General features: G+C 35.7%; 1 protein-coding gene across 2 annotated transcripts in view; it reads left to right on the top strand.

The window, feature by feature from the left end:
* The first annotated feature begins 2,316 nt into the window (after positions 1–2,316).
* The window catches only part of KCNH7 (potassium voltage-gated channel subfamily H member 7), a 475,179-nt gene continuing 456,390 nt past the window's right edge, over positions 2,317–21,105 (top strand). For both annotated transcript variants that reach the window (XM_023217328.2, XM_023217329.2), the window contains exons 1-2: positions 2,317–2,640; positions 4,321–4,551. In XM_023217328.2, the coding sequence (XP_023073096.1) occupies positions 2,565–2,640; positions 4,321–4,551 (307 nt within the window). In that variant the 5' untranslated portion in view covers positions 2,317–2,564. The remainder of the gene's footprint in view (positions 2,641–4,320; positions 4,552–21,105) is intronic.

Raw genomic sequence — 21,105 nt, 5'->3', positions numbered from 1 at the left:
AACTTTAATAACAATCTACACAATATGCAGTTTCTTCGTTTTTTTTCTGGAGTCCTTGATGCATTTTGGGAGGAAGGTGAACTTGGGTTTAGTTAAGACGCTAAGTAGAGAAGAAATGTGTTTTAGAAATGGGTGTAAAAAGCACTGTGTATTTCTTTGGGCATTTGGTGAAGAAGAGTGGTGCATGTGGATACATTAGGGCCACTTGCCTGAGTTTGTAGTTCTATTGTCTGTGGCTGGTTGTAGGCAGAGAACAGTTGCCAGAGGCTGAGTCGGATTCAGAACCATGGATAGCTCCACACATTCAGCACCTGGGAGGGAAACTCGAGTCGTCTCCCAAGCACTGCTGCAGCTAGCGAACAGTATGACGGAATGATCGACTTATATATATTTTTAAGGAGAAAATAAAACCACACACTAGTGATGTATGGCTTTTTATATTCCCGCAGAGGCAACCATAAAGACTTAGGAAAGCTCAAGCTACTAGAAGAGCCTAGAGGTTGTCATAGGTTGCTTATTTTTAAAGTAAACCTTATTAGCCATAAAATTCAACATTCCTAGAAACGTCTTCCGTTTGATTCATTTTAATTACTCTGATATTAAAGAGGAGGAATTACTTCGGTTCTTGTTTTTGTTTAGATTTTGGGGGTTGTTGTTTTGGAACATAAAATAAAAGTTGTTATGCTTACTTCCTGGTTATTGCAACCCACCTGATTCACCTTCCTAAACTAACCCTGCTTCACGGCCCTTCTCAGTTCCACTCTCATTATTTCACTTCAGATTTGAAGCTGTAACTGAGAAAATAAGAACCCAGCTGACTCAAGGCATAGCAGGCTAATGAGCTGCAAGAACCCCCCCAAATTATATCATGCAACTTCATGTGTTGACAAGAATCTCTCGACCCTTATCTCCAGCAGGAAATGAGATATTCGTCTGTGTTCTGCTTGAGTAGATTGAAGTCGTAGCAAATTCCATTTAGAGAAAGGGGAGTGGAGAGGGGCTATCAGGTTAAAGGGGGTGGGGGAGAGAGAACCAAAATAAAGGGAAAACAATAAAGAAAAACTAGAAAAACAACTTCAGAAACACGCTTTCCTGGCATAGCTTGTCACATTTGTTTTCCTAAGTCTCCAGGAGGACTATTTGAACAGAAGTGTCTGTATACCCTGAGATTCCCTCGCTGTCAGCCTTTGAGAAGCGAGAACGAAGAGGACTCTATTCTGCCCCTTGAACCCTTTTCTATCCTATATGAGATGGCTCCTTAGAGATGGTGGAGGAGAGCAGAATGTAGCTAGTGTGTTCCTGAGATGAGTGGCATCGGAGGTCACAGCCAAGGCTGGTAACTCTTAGCCCCACCCACCTTTTGTTCCTTCCCCTTGGCGCTCAGCCTCACCTATTTCAAACTCTTTCCTTGTTTTGTACTAGTCGCTCGCAATCTTTGGCCTTCTCGTCTTTGGCCGTCTCATCTTTCTCGCAGCCTACGGCACCTGGAGACCAAATCAACCCCCAATCTTGCAACCCTCCAGGGACTCAGGCAGAAACTGGGCATGCTCAGCGGCACGGGCAGCTTTCAGTATTTCCGAGGCGCGGCTCAGCGCTGGGCAGGGACCCGCGTGTCAATTCAGTTCGGGCTTCGGCACCCACCTCCGCTGAACCCAGGGATCCAAGCTGCACCCTGAGGCTAATTCTGCACCCTTAGATGGTTCATTCTCAATCTTCAACCTGCTGAGCGCCAACAGAGCTTACAAATATTCCTCATTAAGAAACTGTTTTCCCACCTGTGTTTTCCTTGCAGCTAAGGGTGCTTTAGCTACTGCGGCGTGAGGAGCTCAGGGACGGAGCCCTGTGGCTGGTGGCCGCAGAGATCACCTTCCCAGAGTAGCTGTTTGTCACTGAGTTTTGGAGATTTCTTGGCTGGCTTCCGCTAAAGCACGCTTGAGTAATCTGAGCTGTGGCGGCGCCCAAGCTACCAGGATAAAGGGAGCGTGTGTGTGTGTGTGTGTGTGTGTGTGTGTGTGTGTGTGTTAGGGGGAGAGGGCGGGGATAGAAACGTCAACCCCCCGACCCCCAGCCTCCTTTTCTCTCTCTCCTTCCTGCAAAAGCGGCACAAGTCTTCCAACCCCCCTCAGCCATTCCTCACTGCTCTGGGCAACCGCCAGGTTAAGCCCATTTGCACTGGGAAATTGGCGCTGTTTGGGAGAAGAGAAACAGATCGATTGCCCTTGTGACTCCCCGCCCCCTTCCCACCCCACCCCCACCGCTCCCTCCCTCCTTCCCTCCCCCGCCACCTCCCCTCACCCCGCCTCCTTCCCGTTCCCCACCCCCAAACCCTCTCACCCGCGGCAGTCCGGTGCGAGGCCCCTCCGGAAGGTGAGGGGAATGGATTGGACTCCGGTGGGGAAAGCGGGTGTCTAGAAGTGGTGCTAATGGGAAGAGAATTCTGGTTTCAAAAGAGGATGCTCTGCCACAAAGAGCGGCTCGCGCGCTGGCCTGGGCTCTAGCGGAGGAGAGATCCCGGGAGAACTCCAGAGCTCCGGGGGAGCGCTCCTCGGAAGACTGGGGCCAACATGCCTGTGCGCAGGGGGCATGTGGCACCACAAAATACGTTTCTGGGGACCATCATTCGGAAATTTGAAGGGCAAAGTAAGTTCATTTGTTCTCTTCTCTCGCCCTCGCTTTCTGCCTTGATAGTGCACTTGGCGTCCACCGCTTCCAAGCTGGGGAGACCGGCAACTCCAGGCTCTGTCAAGTTAAGAGGCTATGAAACCGAGCCAGGAGGTTCGAGTGGCAGCGGGAGTGTTATTCTTCTGATATTAATTTTGATTTACATTTTAGATTACGGTCTCCATTATAGGAGGCAATTTGATCCTCCTCTACCACTGCTCCATTATCTGCCTTGCTACTTAATGTCCTACTATTCTACTATCTTAAAGGGAACGTGCTAGGATAACATGGGTTTATATTTTGAGGTTGTTTTACTGTAGACTTTTTGAAAGTCGGAAGCAGAGCAGACCACACTATTCGAACAAGAGAATGTAAATGGTAGTAGCGATGTAAATGGCTATGCAAACTATATTTTACCTTGGTTAAACTGCAAGGCAGTGGTATGACAGGGATACTTGCTTGCTATTAGTTTATAGAAGCTAAATGTTGTATTGAATCAATGCAAATATATCCTAAGCAGGATAATTTGGAAAAGCAGTATCTTATCTCTGCTGGTTTCCAATGCAAATGGCTAAATTATTCAAAATAATGTTTCTATTCTTTTATTATCCCCTTAACATTTCCATCTAGAAATTTAAAAATTGAAGTGTAATAAGTAAATCCCACAAAGACTGAATGCACAGAAATTTAATGTTCTCATGTGGACTAAATATAGGGAATACATTTTTGCTATATAAGTATATTAATTTAAAATCCTATATTTGTTAACTTATCTTCAACCTTTTCTTAAAACTATATTAATACATTTGTATGCCATATGTTTTGCGGTTATTTCAACACTGCATTTAGTGACGTGAGGATCTGGTACCTTGCGTACAAAATAAACTTGTATATCCTGCTTCACAACGTATTTGGAAATAGTAAATACAATCTGTGATATAAATTAATAAGCTCTTTGTATTAAAAATTCCTGCTACTACACAAAACATCAAGGATCTCCCAAAGTAAAAGTAAAAAGTGTTATCATGATATTCACTGAGTGTGTGTAAATATTTTTCTTTTGGAAAATATATATTATGAAAAGTTGAACCTTTGCCTTATTGAATTGCTATTAAATATGAAGTAGTTTCATTACTAAAGCTAGTTGCCTTTGTTTTTAACATGATGTGTGTAACATGCCTAAGAGAGAGAGAGAGAAGCCAAAGAATAATAACTACTTTGAGAAAGTTGTATTCAAAGGGCCAAGGTTGAAATGAGAAATCTTACAACTACAGAATGTTTCACTGTTTGACTTTGAAAATATTTACATTACAATCAAATGACATTCTGAAAATATCAATGGGCAGCTGCTTGTCTGAGGGCCCACTAGGATCCCCAGCAGTTGCAGGGCTTGAGAGCTAGACTATTTGGGAAATTCTATTCTTGCAATTTGAAGAGTGATTTCTTAATACTTTCTGTTAAAATTACTTAGGATCATTAATCTCACATTTAAAGTTTGTGGGGTTTCTTGTGTTTTCTTTTTTCATAAAGTATAAGGAAATTAATAATTTGGGGAAGCACCTGCATTTCAGAGCTCTTATTATGCAACAAATTGCTTCAGTGTTACGGAGAATATTGTGGAAGCTTTTTCAAAGATGCCATGCTATCTTCTTATTACAGATAAAAAATTTATCATTGCAAATGCCAGAGTGCAGAACTGTGCCATCATTTATTGCAACGATGGGTTCTGTGAGATGACTGGCTTCTCCAGGCCAGATGTCATGCAAAAGCCATGCACCTGCGACTTTCTTCATGGACCCGAGACCAAGAGGCATGATATTGCCCAAATTGCCCAGGCATTGCTGGGGTCAGAAGAGAGGAAAGTGGAGGTCACCTACTATCACAAAAATGGTAAAATTTTTCTATTTAGTATTCCTTCTATTTGATCCCATTGAAAAGAAATTTTGACTGTTAAAAGTTCATATGCAATGAAGCCCAAAATGTTCAGTTGTAGATATATGCTTTCCTTATAGTATTTTGAGATCCAACATGTATGGGTATTCTGATTAGTGATCTGGGAGAAACAATTTTTTCTTCGAATAAGGTTGCTGTGATCTCTTCAAAAGTACAGTAATATAATGTCACTCAGGTTAAAAATGCTACAAATCAGTCTTAGATGCTCCTTTCTTTAAGGAATTATAGAAAGATCAACAATTTACTGTTGCGTTGGTATGCATTTGGTAGGTAAGAAATACAGATACAGATTTGTTTGAACTTTAAAATACTCCACAAAGCAAGTTTATGTTGAAAACTATATCTAAAACTAAAACTATTACAGTTATGTCTCTTGGCTCTTTAGCTTTAGTTGATAGGCAACACCTCTTGTTTCTTTTCCTCCTTCTTATACAAGATTAAGGATGATAAATAGGTACTTACACGTTGATCCAGTTAACCTGTGTATATTCAAACAATAAAGGCTGTTTATGTAGTCAAGATTTGTCCTAAACTAAGAAATGAGGAAAAAATTATGATACTGTGGAGTTATTAGTATTGATTTTTATAACTACAGCAAAACTGGCATCTTAAACTTAAGGTCATACCTCAACTTCAAGGGCAACACCTCCTTCTGTCAAACTTGCTATGAGAGCAATAAGAGTTCGATATAATAGTTCTCTTACAAAACTGCACATGTAATAGATAAGCATGCCTTAAATACACAATATATATGTAAATGAACTCACATATATGAATACCCAGATATGCCCATTTTAAGGTGTGTGTGTATGTGTGTATATATATACACACACACATATATATATTCCTGAATATCTATATATCTATAATGATATTTGACAATTTTGGGCTTAAAGGTAAAATTATTTTTAAAACTTGAATGTTATAGTTAATTTTGTGGATATTTCATCATCATCTATTTCTTTTTATTCCACTAACAGAAATTACTGAGGCAGAGGGGTAGCTGTTCAGATTTTTAGAAAACTCTTCAGATTTTGATAAAGATGTAATGTGCCATGGCCTATATCATATAATGACTCATCATTTGGTAAACTAGACAGAAAAAAAGACAGCAGGGAAAAGGTTTCACTCTTACTCTTATTTTCTTATAATTCAATGTACAATGTACAATTCTTAATTATTACATTTTCCTTAACATGAACTTCAGTGGTTACAAAACATTACTAAAAACAGGTTTGTATAACTTTGTAGTAATCTGGAATGAAAGCAATTGTATAGTTATCAAACAAATAGAAATTGTTTTTAAAGTTCTTCCCACGTTTCTCGTACTTTTCAATCAGTAGTGTTGACATACTAGAAATAGCCTAATTGTTCTGTTGTCTTGAAAACATTTATTGGATTGAACTCTCACTACCCAAATGTAACTCATGTCTTTCGAGTATCTGATGCCAACAATCTGGACTTTTGGAATAATTTGAATGTCTGACATTTTTTCCTATTGAATATTTATTATGTCAACACAGTCTATATTGTGGTAACTTCAGTGAATGTTGGTCCATCTTTGGTCATTATGTTTTCTAGACCATTTCAGGGTTTTTTCCAACTCCTAGAATTTAAGTATGACATTAATCTGGACAGTCCAAATTGCTCAGATACCAGGTATATCTTTCAGAGGGTTTTCAAGTAGAAGTTATCTATTATAGCACAAGTGGCATGATGATGTTTTGAAAGTTGTGAAATGTGGGTGTGTAAAATGATCTCAAAACACTGTAAAACAGCAATTTAGTAAGAATCACAAATATGATTAATTCCTATTAAATTACTGAATTTTCTGTGTTGAACATATTAGTACATTGACAAATACAAATCTTTCTATTTGAATGATTTTCTTGGTTATATGCATTAAAACTCCCTTGTTTTCAGAAAAGGACTTTTGATTTGGAGGATTGTTTAGGTATAAAAAATTAACCTTTGGTAAAACGTTTGATTCTGTTGACTTCCTTTTCAGGTGTAACTCAGTCTTCAAGGATTTGAATATCTTTAGCATTAACTATAAAATCTACCTATTTTGCTTTGATTGATATGGAAAACACGAGATAATGGACCAAGCATTTTCTTTTTATTTGGTATTTTAAGAAAAATATTAATTTGAATGACCTTTTTAGATAGTGATGACACAGTAGTACTTGTTTGCTTTGAATGTAATAACCTTGTGTTTTGGCTGCTAATTCAGATACCTTGAATAGAATCTTCAGTGTGTCTTGGTTTTATATATATGACAACTACAAAATTAGTTAGAGCTTATGAGATACAAATTCTTGGACAGTCTCATCTCTTAGAGATAAGACTACTGCCAGCTTCTCTACATTTATAGAAGCGGGAAGGGGAAAATCACCAACATATTTGTTGGTTTGTTTCTCAAAGTTTCCCTAATTCTTTATTATTGATGCCATTGACTTTTGAGTTTCTTGATTTCTTAACTGTATACAGTAAATGCTTCTTTTACTTATTCTTTATTTAGCATTTCACAAGAATATGAAGAGTGATGTAATAAGCCCAATGAACAAATTAACAGAAAGTTTATATATTCTGTTTCCATTTCTTCCATTTGCTCTTACTGGAGGAGTAAAAATATGACCGAGGCATTATTTTGGAAAGCTTGTTCGCTAAAGTGGCCCAGAGGCTTTATAAGCAATTTAAACCCGTGATCTACGCAATGAGTTCACATTGATGCGGTTCATGGTGAACTGCATGATCGTCATTTTGCAACACGATTTCCTACTATGCTTCTGTATGTGATTGTGCTAGGTACAATTAAACTTGCTGTTTATCAGCATATCAATTTTTAAAAACCTCGTTATTTGCAGTAGGAATATTTGACAGCTCTTCCTTTGAGGATTCTATTTTACAGTTTAAGTTATTATTGCATAAATCATCCTTGGCAGCTGTGAAGTATTGCTTGAGGTGATAAAGCTGTAAATCTTTTGACATAAAACTCTAATTATACAAAACTATAATTATGCTATGACTTATATAAGGATGGGCATGTATTTTAATAGCATAATACATTCATTTAAAAACACTTTTCAGCAACAAAGATTAAAAAATAGCAAAGACTTCAGTTATTAACTAGTTCATAGTTTTAGATGATGCAAATGGAAAGGAAACAGAAAAAAAATAGTTTAGTTAGGCCCCACAACTAAGTTTATCCCTCATCTGGTTTGGAGTATGTCACAGAATAAAGCTAGCTAGTTTAAGTGCTAAACCCCTTCAGGCATATTTAGAAATGTGACTTTGACCTTAAATTATCAAGCAACTTTAAGCATTTGAAAAAACAAAGTATATTTCTCCAGGAGAAATAAACGTCTTTACTCAGTAAGAGAGTAGGACTTAAAATATATTATTTTTTGAAGTCAGAACATTCTTGTATTTTTGCCATTATGCTTTCATACACACTACAGTAGCAATTTTGCTAACAAATCAGAAATATATAGTGCTACTTTTCTTATCTTCACACTGCTTTTAAAGAACTGAGAACTGAAGAAGGATAAGGGACTGAGAGAAGTCCTTGCCTAATCCCGTCAGATATCAGTACAAAGTTTCAGAGGTAGAGTTTGATTAACTAAACTCAGAAGAGGTCTTGGTTTGACAATATTGAAATTACTATGTCTGAAAATTACGTGGAAAGATCTTCTAGAAACAGCTTTGCTTTTGTGAATCAAGGTGAAGATGTATACTGAGTGCCTCCTCTCTCTCACGTAACGTACCAGGCACTATAAGAACAGTAGAAAGAGATACAAAGGAAGATGCAACCTGATCTCTGCTTGCAGGACATTTGTATTACCGAGTGACTAATGTTCATTTCCATCTTCTAAATCTCAGCTGTTTGTATAAAATTATTTTAATGGAAAAAGAGTATTTGGACTATGGGGTTGTTAATTGCATAGAGAACCTGCAAAATTGATTATTAATTGCTATTTTCCTTCTATTCCCCAAATTTAAAATAAACCTGCTTATGTGTATCTTTTTTCACCATTGTCATGTATACATAATAATATATTAAAGAAGCAATGAAATTTAGTTAAAATTTTATTAGTATGAACAGAAATTTCACAAAATTTCATAATAGCTTTATATAAGTTATATGGCATATAAAACATTCAGCTCTCTTAATTCTTGGATTGTGTAGAAGACATACAGATGGTAGTTTTTTAGACAAGAACAAAAATATATTTTGTGTGTGTGTAATTCAAGCAATGAGAAAGATTTTCAGAGCATATCTTGCCTAGAGTTTGCTTGGGTGTTCATTTTAACTTTCTGTTTATACATTTTTATATTCTATTCAGTAGACTACTGCAATAACAGTAATCCTAAAATTCATTTTCCCTTATGTACATAAATTTTATATCATCTCACCGACTTTGCATATTATCCAGAATTCAGATTTGATCAGGTGTAATTGTTGATAAAATAGGCATTCTCAAGGAATGCTCTTCTCCACAATTTGAAAACTATTTCAGTATTGTACTAAGTGAAACCAAATGCCCTAAAACTGTGGCTGAGCTCTGTTTATCAGTTACTTTTCACCATTCACCAACATCATACCTCTAAGAAATTCTGCCAACAAGAATCCATGTTGTCAGCTAGCTTGAGGGAGAACTTCTTAGTTATTTTCACACCCAAGGGGCTTCAGAAAAGGTCGGTTTAGGACTGAAGGAACAGGATAAGTTTAACAGGAGAAACTTGTCTCTACTGGCTTCCAAAGGTTGTTGGTTGGTTGCTTGGTTGGTTGGTTGTTTTGGTTTTGTTGCTGTTGTTGTTTGGTATAAATAATCTCTGAATCCATTGCTGGCAATCTAGCCTGCCAGGTGAGTCCCCGGTTAGTTGAGCCACAGGGAAGTAACAGTTGGGGTATGAAGTTTTGAGGTGTCATCATTCATCTGTGATCTCTACTAGAAATTTTGGTGTCATTTTCCATTTTTCTCCATCCCTCAGCTCCCTAAACCCAACTGGTCACCAAATCCTTTCAATCTTTACATCAGAACTGTCTTTCAATGCTGCCTCCACTTTTCCAACCACTTCGAAGTGGTCTAATGAAAGCCTGCTGTCCTTCTGAAGTATTCAAGTTTCTAGTTTCTCTCCTCCGATTCATCCTCTATATGCCGGTAGAGAGCTATTCCTGAAACACGAATCACCTATGCTGATGGCTTATTAGTGCCAAGAATCACTGAAAGTAAATTTTATATATTAAAAAGTGGATACAACCATCTCATAAAATATATATTCTTATTATTCCCATTTTGTGGAAATAACACTGAGGCCCAGAGAGACTGAATAATTTGCCAAATTGCACATAACTCATGCACAGTGGAGTCTGAGCCCTTAATAACTTTGTCTTACTCCTGCTCAATGTGCCTATATCAAACTTGTTTTCAGTCATTAAACCAGGATACTGGCTGGCTTTAGAATTGAATTCACTTGGGACTTCAAGTATGGCGTTGTCTTAGTCTTTTCCTTTTGTGATAACAAAATACCTTAGAGTGGGTAACTTATAAACAATAGAGATGTATTTCTCACAGTTTTGCAGGCTGGGAAGCTCAAGATCAAGGCATCAGCAGACTCTGGGACTGGTGAAGGCTGGCTCTTTGCTTTCAAGATGGCAGTTTATTGCTGTGGCCTCACATGGCAGAATGCAGAGGGCTAAAAGGGGTAGTCAGCTCTCTTAAGCCTCTTAAAGGCATTAATCCCATTCAGGAGATTGGAACCCATATGACTTAATCACACCCCAAAAGTCTACACTTCTTACTACTCTCATGTTGGGGTTGAAGTTCCAACATAAATTTTTGAAGGAACACATACACCAAACCATCATAGGTACGTTTAGAAAAATCCAGTCGCATTCCCATCTCTGATAATAGCTAGATGAACTCGTTGGAGTTTACCTTCTTCATGCCTCAATTTTCTTTACTGATAACAATTTGGAGAATATCATCTATGTTGTTAGGCTTATTGAGTGCGTCTCATACAATAAAGAACGCAGCATTATTTCTGGCATAGTTTCCATAATGTATTCAATAAATATCAATTAGTTGAATATATTGCCACTTTCGTTTCTCCCACAAATCTTATGATTCAGTCATTCTTCATTGCTCAGAGTTTCTTTAAAAAGTAATATATTTTTCTTCTACTAAGACTCTGTTTAACCTTTAGAAGTTTTTCTTTACCTATAATGAATACTTCAAAGACATTCTAGATGGATTGCCCTTCCCTCAGCTTCTTACCCTAAAGAAGCCATCATTCTTCTTTCAAAGACAGATCAAAAGACTTCTCTGTGAAGTCCTTCCTGATGTTCCCACTATTTGCACCCTGTCTCCTCATAGCACTTGGTTCTAGACTCCAGGGTAACTTCTGAAGTGTGCTCCTTGTTATTACATATTATTGTAGTCAATTTAGTCTATTTTTAGTTTATTCAGAGAAAATACCAAGTCTTATTAATTTCTGTGTCCAGGATATATGGAAGGGTAACTAGTACGAAGTGAATGCACTGTTAGTATTCACTTAAAGAATGAAGAGAAGATGAAAAATGGTACCATACAGTTAGAAAAAAAAAAAAAAAGATTAAGTTAACAAGATCTGGGGGAAAGTGTGTTATATAGGAAAAGTGTAATGCTTTGATTTTTTCATTTTCTTAAGAATACTTCTAAAATATTAAAAACAATTTTTACCTTAATTGTATTAATGGCCATATGTTTTGTTTAGTAATCTAAGATATTAAGTCATCCTCATAGCCTGAAACTATATGAATATGAATAGCTAGAAAAATATTTAGTGAACAGTTATAATCTATTCACCATAAATTATTAACCTATTATCTAAGTGTCAATCACTTGCTACCCCACCAATGACTTACTAGTGTCTCCAACAATCTCTAATAGCCCAAACCAGAGTTTTCTTCTGTTCTTTTCTAACTTGATTTCCTTGCTGTGGTTGACACAATTATATAACTAACTGAATATGTTACACACTTTACTGGCATTTTATATCTAGTGCAACTATTTATCTCCCCACGTTTTCTTGAAAATTCTTAATCAGTAAGGAAGCTTGATTTCAGCGTTATACAATAATGGCAATGTAAAATGTAAAATGATAAAGTTAGGTTATTAATAATTAATTATTATAATTGCCAAATGAATATTTTATCTCTCTTTACTGTGCTGTCTGCATTTAGCAATAGTACTGAACTACCAAGAAGCAATAGAGTCAGGTAGCTATAAGGCCCTAATTATAGTAGTGAGAAAATACGTCTTATTATTGAACAATTAAGAAAGTTAATGGGTTATGAGAAAATAGAATTCCAGGTTCTCATGGCTGTGACTGAATATTCTGTAATCTCTGCCTCATCCTCCTTTAATTTACATTAAATATCTAATTAAGAAAAGCAATGGGCTCTTTCCATGATAGCTTGAATCATGGCTGAAGCGTCTTCTATGACTTTTCCCAAGTTAAAGTAGGCCTGCTTGTGTGCAAACTTGTCCTTTTCATGATTCCCACTGTTTTGTAGAATGTCTCACACTACTTTTTACTCAGAAAATGGGTAAAAACAGCTGTGGCTGGTGCTCAGTGGGCAGGAATTCAAGGGAGGAGTGAGAGAGGACTGTGGGTACATTTCTGCCTTTAGTTGGCTCATTTTGTAAAATGATTTCAAACTAGACTGTGCCGGGCGGGACATGTGAGGTTCCCTGAGCCACATGGCTTTTGCTTACCTGCGCTTTCTTTCCAGATGAGTCAGAATACAGTGTAACAGCAAGTGGACTCTCACCATTGTGGGTTTTCTTGTTTCCTTTTTCTGTTTTTATTTTGTTCCTTCCCTTTTTTTTTTTTTTTTTTTTGAGATCTTTAGGAGTGTTTTTATTTATCATTCTTTCTTAATTTTGATAGGACATTAATTCTTCTGCATTTCTGGAAATATTTGTTTTGAGAAAAATGTAATAACTGCATGAGTTCAAGATAGCTTAAAATGTCTGTTGCCCATCACATAGATTATTGTCTTGTAGCCTCAAAACACTCTTCTTACTTATATTCAGTGAAGTCTGTATCAATGACTTAAGATGATGGGCATGATGACAAAAATTAAAATACAAATTAGTGGTGGTTTTATAACAAGTAACAAAGAAAAAGTAATAAAAATCCATTTATGCTAAAAAAGATTACATGTTTAACACAATCTTAAGGCATTTGCATATACTAATTAAGATTATATCAATTGGACAAAATCAATGTTAGAGCTATGCAAGGTTGCATGGTGTGTGAATACTTTTTAATGAAGTTTCTATTTACCTCTTTTAGCTAAATCCATTAAAATTTCTTCTTGGTTTGCTAAAAAGTTTATGTACACCATCTGTTTTATGTAATAATGATATTAATCATTTGATCTTTAGCTGTACCTTTATTCAAGGGGTTTACATGCAACAGATGTGCTCTTCAGATTTTAATTTCTGTGGTTGCATGCAATGGACACCAGCCCTCTACTCAGTATAGATCTTCTCCCAAAGGTCTAACATTGAGTTCCAACTCAGTGACTGGTTCTTCATACAAATTGCTTTAATTTAACTGTTTTAGGAACAGATATTATCCCATTTTACAGATAAGTTAAACTGACGTTCAGAGAAGTTAAGTACTAACCATCACAGAGCAATGTGGAAGTGTGGTTTATGATTTACATTTATCTATGCTTGCAAACTCTACCACATTGCCTCCAAATGATATGCCTCTTAAACCTCAACCTACTCTATTTTGTATTTCCTAGTTTCAGTTCTTAACCATAGATTCTATCGATTATCCAAGTTTTAAATCTGATTAACTTAATTCACATCAAAGAGTGAATAAAGCAAGGCATTTTGCATTTTTAACAGAACTTTGTTAATAAAAATGAATATCAGGCAGAGTGTTAGATTTTAGTAGAATGAGGATAGCTAGTATATGCTTATAATCTACATTATTTTAAATGGTATTCTTTTTTGATCTTACAGTGTCTCAGTTTTGGACTATATATTATATGACTGACTTAGATTTTGGGGGCATTTTTGGTTAAGGTCCCCTCAGTTACTATATGTCTAGTCTTCATCCATGAAATCAGGAAGAAATTTCATAAGAGTATTATGATTCAGTAGCAGGGCCATACATGGTGTCCTTTTCCCCTCTCCTTCCCACAAGAAAGTTTTATTTCCTGGCAAGATTACGTGATGTAACAAAATTCACCACTAGTATTTTAAAGGGAACGCATAAATATACTGTGTGGAGAGCGTCTGGTTTATTTAAAACACCTCCAATTTTCTACATCTTGAGCCAAATGTCAGACTCACTTCCTGTTACACAGCCTACTAACTCGTTTCCCTGAGCTCCTCCTAAAGGCCATCATCCTCAGGACTCCACCCTTTCACCACTGGGTTTCTTCTTCCTGAGATAGCCTTAATGTCCCCTCGCTGCACCCTTCATCAACTCTCCTCCACTTTTCAGCAAATTCTGTATGACTTCAATCTTTGCTCATTTCTAAGGTCTCTAAGCCCCTCAGGCAGCCTTCTCCACATTTCTCACATATTTTCCTTTTCTCTATTGGAAAATTTATGAAATTGTGTTGTATTAATTTGTTTCTATTTCTGTCTTTCCAACTCTATGTTGAATATTTTGAAGGGACTTATTAAGGCAGTTATTAAGAAGTAAAAGAAATGGTGGGAGAGCAAAGAACAGACTTACGAGAACCCAGCAATACACCCATTTACAGATGAATATGTGTGAAAGGTGTCAGAGTCTGGAAAGATACCATTCATTCATTCATTCACCATCTTGTGCTGGTCATTTTGCTGCTATGAGAATGGTGAAAATCAATAACTTACATTGTTTATTAACTGAGAAATTAATTATTAACTTGCTGCCATATGGTTTATATATTATAAAGCAGTTTATTCTAATACTTAATAACCTGTAACTCATTATAAAAATACATAACAAATAACTCTTCTTAGTTAGCCTAGGGAAAAGGTGAATGGTCAGAAGAGTTCAGATAGATCCCTGATGCCAACACAGTTGACTGATTCTGATGGAACATCCACAAGTTCAATAAAAGGGAGAATATCTCTACATGTTCCCATAATACGTACACGTTTATAAACCATCCCAGCCCTCCCTGGATCTCCTCAGTTAAATACACAAAATACTTATACAACCTTGCATTATACTGATGTATTTTTCTGCTATTTTTCTCCACACATTGGACGCAGCTTCATGCTTACACTGGTCTCACAACACATTTCATTCTTTTTTCCAAACCTGGGGTCATGGGTTGAGATTGTAAGGCCTGTATGATATCAGAAGACACTTCATCAGTCACATCTTGATACAGGATTTCGCCACTTCAACAAGGACTTGTATCTCTACTCGCTCTCTGTCTCTGTCAAAGTGATTTAACTTCACTGTTGAAAAATTAGAAAATACAGAGAGAAAATAGAAAAAAAGCCCCATAATCTTAAGACTAAGAGATATCCACTGTTACAATGATGGCATGTAGTGCAGCTATAATTTTTCTACACAAATACACACATGTGAGCATTCATGCATGTTTTTAGCAAGACCAGGACAGCACTACATATATCACAGTTTGTGGCTTGTTATCCTCACTGAGAAATTTCTGCTGAACATGATTATGTTTTTTTAATGATTACATTAAGTTTATACACAGACCATAATTGTTTTAATATCCACAGAATATTACCAATAATTATTACTTAATAATTGAGCACTTGACTATTTCTAACTTTTTACTATTGTACAAATGTACCAAAAGTCTGTTCAATCATCTTGACCACCTGTAATTTTTTTCCTTACTAAATACTCCTAGAAGTATAATTGCTACATAACGGTATACCTATCCTAAAACTTTTGATACTTCTTGTCAAACTGTAACTCCAAAAAGGAATGTATTTAACTGCACATTTTATGTGTCTAATAAAACTTGGCATTCTTTTTAATTTTTGTTGATCCAGTAGAAAGAGTACCTTATTGTCTGATCACTAAATGTAATCCAGTTCAATTTCTGTTGAAATTTGTTGAATTTTGCAATTCAATTTTTATTGAAAAACACATGTAGAAAATATTTGAGGCAATTTATTTTCCTATTAAAAAACATGCTAAGTATTTTGAAACCTAGGAGCAATGAGGATATCTTGAATAGCTGAGTATCCTCGCTGGATGCCCCCACTTCACACCAGCTTCATCTTTTAAAAACTGTTCTTCACATTCACATTTTCATTTCAGTAATTTGCTGGCATTTTTCCAAGCCTTAGATTCAGAAACTGATACCAAGTCTTCACTATTTAAATAATTTGCTATTTAAAAGTTCAAACATTCCTTGAACTTTTTCTTTCTATGTGGAATAAGTTGGATTTTAAATTATTTTCAGTATTTCTTATATATTTCAATATTTCTTATTATATAAATATACTATGATGAAAATTATAACTAATGAAAGAGCTTTTCTTCAGTGGTCTTATTTCAATATATGTATATATATTATATATTCAGATTAAAATATGCTAAATATATATATATAGTTTTGCTGAGATGCAAAGTGATGGCCAGGAAAGTTAGCAAAGTCATAATAAATAAACATTCTTCTAGGATATCATGTAACAGAAGTGAAATGCACTTATGAAATGCCACTTATACTGACATGAAATGCTCAAAATTACATATGATATGTGAGGAAAGATATAAGCAACAGAATTATAACACAGTATTAGATAAACTGCTAAATTTATTCCAATATAATAATATTGAAACAAATGCAGGGAAAGATTATTCTCTTCCTAGGCTGCCTTACTTAACCAAGACATGCAGAGCTCTGGTAATCTGATCTTTCTAGCTGTGACTCATTGTCAGGTCTTCCCTCCAGGTGTTCTTTATAATGAATGTCACTTAACCAAGGCTCAGTAGGATTTATGGATTCCCAGATTGCTCTTCTCAGAATTTGCCCCCCAATGAAGGACTACACAAAAATGCCGTTAATGATGCACAACCTCAACTGTCCTATTAGCTGGCATCTATTCATTCTAAAATTGCAGAACTTGTTTCTTTGCAGGTCATGTTTCCAGAGTAAGCAGAAGGTGTCCTAGTAAAATGTCATACACAGCAACATTGTTTATTTTAAATATATTCACTGTGTATAGTGTGAGTTACACAACATTTTGTCTTAATTACTGGCTCCCTCAGTAATTTCAATGATGAATTTTCCTCTGAAGAATACTTCATCTCAAAGAGTTAATACTTTTTGTTATTAATCTAAACTTTTTGAAAATATGAAGAATCCTGATTACAGCTTTACATCTTTACCAAGTAAGATTTTATAATATCATTCTTGATTTTTCTTCAATATTAGAAAAACATAGAAATAAAATATAGAAAAGAAATACTATATTTTTCTACGATATAGAAAATAAAACTAAATGTTGGCAGAGCTAATGCTCTGCTACAGAAATGAAAATTAATTTTGAGTGTAAAAGAATAGAGAAAGTATTTTCATGGATACTTCTTATATGGCAATTAAAAAATAACTGGTAACATTTAAATTTTCTTTTCCAGAAGATAATTAGAGATTTTAGACTATTGACATTTTAAAATCTATAAATTTAAAATATAAAATATAAAGAATGAAGATGAAGCCTGCTCTTTTAACCACTATAGTTGCATGGTGAAATTCCTGGAAAAGACAAAAGAAATCTCAGGCATTGAATTTTCATTCCAGCAAAAGTTATGTATGCTAACTTCTGTTAAAGATTCCAAAAAACATGGACTAAAAAAGACCAGAGACTTTTTCTAAAAAAATAAAGACTTTATTATACTATGAAGTGTAATAAAGACTATGTTATAATATAACCAGACAGAGCTTTCTTGCCACTAACCTCATTGTTCTAGAAATGGAATAATCAACCCCACCCCCATTACCACACCAACTTTAACTATAACTCAAGGCAGAAATCAGATCCTGGAATTTTTTTATTTTTGTTGATTTTAGTTTCTTTATTTACATTCATGCACACTAGTATCTTGCTAATTATTTCAAGGATTGGGCTAAATCATTCTGTGGAAACGTGAAATTCTATAACTGGAGATAAATAATAGAGTGTGGTTTGAACATTTTAAATAATATTACTAATAAGTATCATTGAGCACTTACAATGTGACTATACTCTTCTAAAATCTTTTTTTCAATTTTTAGCATATCCTAAGACATATTTTATTGTTCTCATTTTACAAATTGAAAAGATGAAGTTCAATAAGTTCCTCAGCACTGCACAAGTAGTACATAGCAGCTACCATCCGAGTGCAGACTGTCTTCTTTTACAGCCTGTGTGCTCAGCACTCTACTGTACCACCTCACACATCTCCTGTTCAGGTCGATACAATGACACACTCAGTACACACATATGTGGAGTCACATCTCCCCTTTATGCAAAGTGGAAATGTTTCTGGATTTTAGGCATTTAAATGTTTTAATTTTGGAGGCTTGTAATCTTCTTTCCTTAAATGCAATTAAACATCTGCCTCCAGCTGTACAAGAGTGCGAGCTTGTGCCTTTGACACCTCAATCCTATTCTCCTTTAGAAGCAACAGGTATTATAATCCCTGTGTTTTCCATGCACTGTGAGGTTTAAAAACCATTGCTCTTTGATGATCTGATTACATATGGCTTCTGGAGGTTTTAGAAATAACTTAAATTCACCTCTGTTTCCCACAATTCCTTGCACAGAGTAGCTGCTCAATAAATAGTATCTTTAAATAATTGAATGAATTGAAACTTTAGACACATTCTCTTAACTAAGCTTCCATTTGATCTATTAGTTACTTCTTTGATAAAGTGAAAGTAGTTCCTTACCTGTTTGAAAGGCATGATAAGGAGGGAGCATAGTCTACTGTTTCAAATTGTGAACACTGGAGTCATGTTGCCTAGGTCCAAATCTGGAACACACACATTGTGTGATATGTTACGTTTCTGCCCTGTCCTCACTTTCTTCATCAGTGGAATGGGAAATATGATTATAATAGAACTTATCTTATACAGCTTTGTGAGGACTAACTGTGTTTACATTTGTAAAAGCACTTAAAACAGCTCCAGGTACCTGGTAAATGCAATAGAAGTGCTACATAAAATAATTTAAAAATGTGATAATGAATTGGGTTTAAAATACATATTAAGTTGATATGCCTATTGAGTGTCGTGCTCAAAATGAAATTTGCACCCACATCTGTGGCTGAGTAAAATAATGTAAAACAAATTTTGACATCCTAGGTCAAAGAAGAAATTAGCAGCAGTTTTTGAAATTTAAAATGTGAAATTTTAGGGGCTTTATTGTGGAGATTATGGCCTCAATCAAATTCTGAACAATTTAATTTGTTTTTAATTTTGAACAGTGAAACTCACTTTAGGTGTGGCTATATTGAAAATATCAGCAGTTGGGACAACTTGGACTCACAGTTTCTCTGTGTACAGCTGTCTTTCCACTATATTACAACAATTTTAGTAATGGTATTCCAGAAACCACTGTGTCTGAAAGCAAAATTTCCTCAATTCACACAGTGAGGTGTAAACTCAGACCAACCCTCCGCTCCCCAGGAATTGCTGAGAACCAAGATAAATTTTATTGAAAGTAAAGATGTAAAAATAATCATAAACCTATCTTTTGAATAAAATATGTAGATGTAACTGTCCAAATATAAGCACCACAGTTAAGGTGATCATATGATTTATTATCCAAAGAAGATTCTTTTTAATGTGAAAGAGGAAAGTTTTTACACATTGTACCAAGAGGCTAGGAAAAATCCAGGACTGTTCCAGGCAAACTGGATGTGTAGACACCGAATACAAACTATATCTGACATTTTTCAAAATGTATGCCATTCTACAGTACAGAGTTTTCATGAACGTTTTGTAGGCTTTCCAAACCAGTGAGTTTAAAAATGTAGCCACTCATTCTTGTGATGCCTAAAATGTTTACTGTGTAGACAAAGACATTATCTTGCAATCTGGAGAAATGAGTCAGAATTCCTCTAAAGAATAAATGGCACCTTTTGACCTCTTTCAAATAAGACTGTCAACCAATCCCTCTGTAAATTCCATGTTGAAGGTTCTTAGTAAAGAGAATTAACCTTAACCATTTTGTGAACCATAGTAAGTCCTGAGCACAGCAATGGACTAAAGGTAAAAAGATGGAGTTCATTGTTGAATAGCAACAGTCCCTTACAGGATATCTTTGACTTTGTAAAGGATGTTTATCTTGGAATCTGTTAAAGTGTGGGTGTGGATAGGGTATGTCTAAAGCCATTTTTTTTCTTTCTGGGCTCTCCATTAGGCCTTAGTCATATGTGTTAGTCTATTTGTAATCCAGTGATAAAATTAGCCTTGTATTGCGTGTATCCTTTGTTGTCTAAAAGATGTTTATTAAGTAGGAGGGACACCCCTGAAAAAGCTGGGGCTGCTAGCATTAAAGCAGCAAGTTATTAACATTCTAATAAAAACAATAAAGAATAATGAATTAATTCAGATTTGTAATACAAAGTAAATTCATTAGTTCTAATGAGTTTAAGTAGAAAATGATGTCTTCAAATTTCAAGAGAAAAGTGCAGATATCAAAAAATCAAAATTAAGGAATAAGAAATTATTTCTCAGAGGAAAGTTAAAGGAAAGTGATATAGCTGGTATACTCATATTCGTATTTTTGCAGATCTAATACAAACATAAGGGAAATTATCTTTGTGAAAATTGAGTTTGTAAACAAATTTAGCTTTTGCAGAGTTACAATCCAAGAGAAAGAAAGAAGGAAGGAAGGAAGGAAGGAAGGAAGGAAGGAAAGCAAACAAACACGAGTTAGCCACTATAAATCTTCTCCCTTCCCTTCCCTTGCAGATTCAACTAACTTTTTCTTTTAAATTACCCCTGAATGTTGAGGTCATTGTATGTGATGAAATAGTACCAGGAAGATGCAGGCAAAGTCAATGGAGGTATAAGGAATTATACCTTCCACATCTAATTGCCTATTTTCCTGTTGACTTACGGTGTTCCTTTCACTTTGTATTTGCTCAGTAAAAGTTTATGGAATAGGCCAGGCGTGGTGGCTCACACCTGTAATCCCAACACTTTGGGAGGCCGAGGCATACGAGGTCAGGCGATGGAGACCATCCTGGCTAACACAGTGAAACCCTGCGTCTACTAAAAATAAAAAAAAAAAAAAAAAAAAAAATTCTGCAACGTGTATGTTCGGGTATTTCTTTATTCCACAAACTGCAGTGGGGCTGTCTCGGCTCACTGCAAGCTCCGCCTCCCGGGTTCACGCCATTCTCCTGCCTCAGCCTCCCGAGTAGCTGGGACTACAGACGCCCGCCACCTCGCCCAGCTAATTTTCTTTTTCTTTTTTTTTTTTTTTTTTTTTTTTTTTTTTTTTT

The sequence above is a fragment of the Piliocolobus tephrosceles genome, chromosome 11 (assembly GCF_002776525.5).
Source record: "Piliocolobus tephrosceles isolate RC106 chromosome 11, ASM277652v3, whole genome shotgun sequence".
Taxonomy (NCBI): Eukaryota; Metazoa; Chordata; class Mammalia; order Primates; family Cercopithecidae; genus Piliocolobus; species Piliocolobus tephrosceles.
Note: the sequence above shows the minus strand (reverse complement) of the source record. Positions and strands in the feature narration are given on the sequence as shown.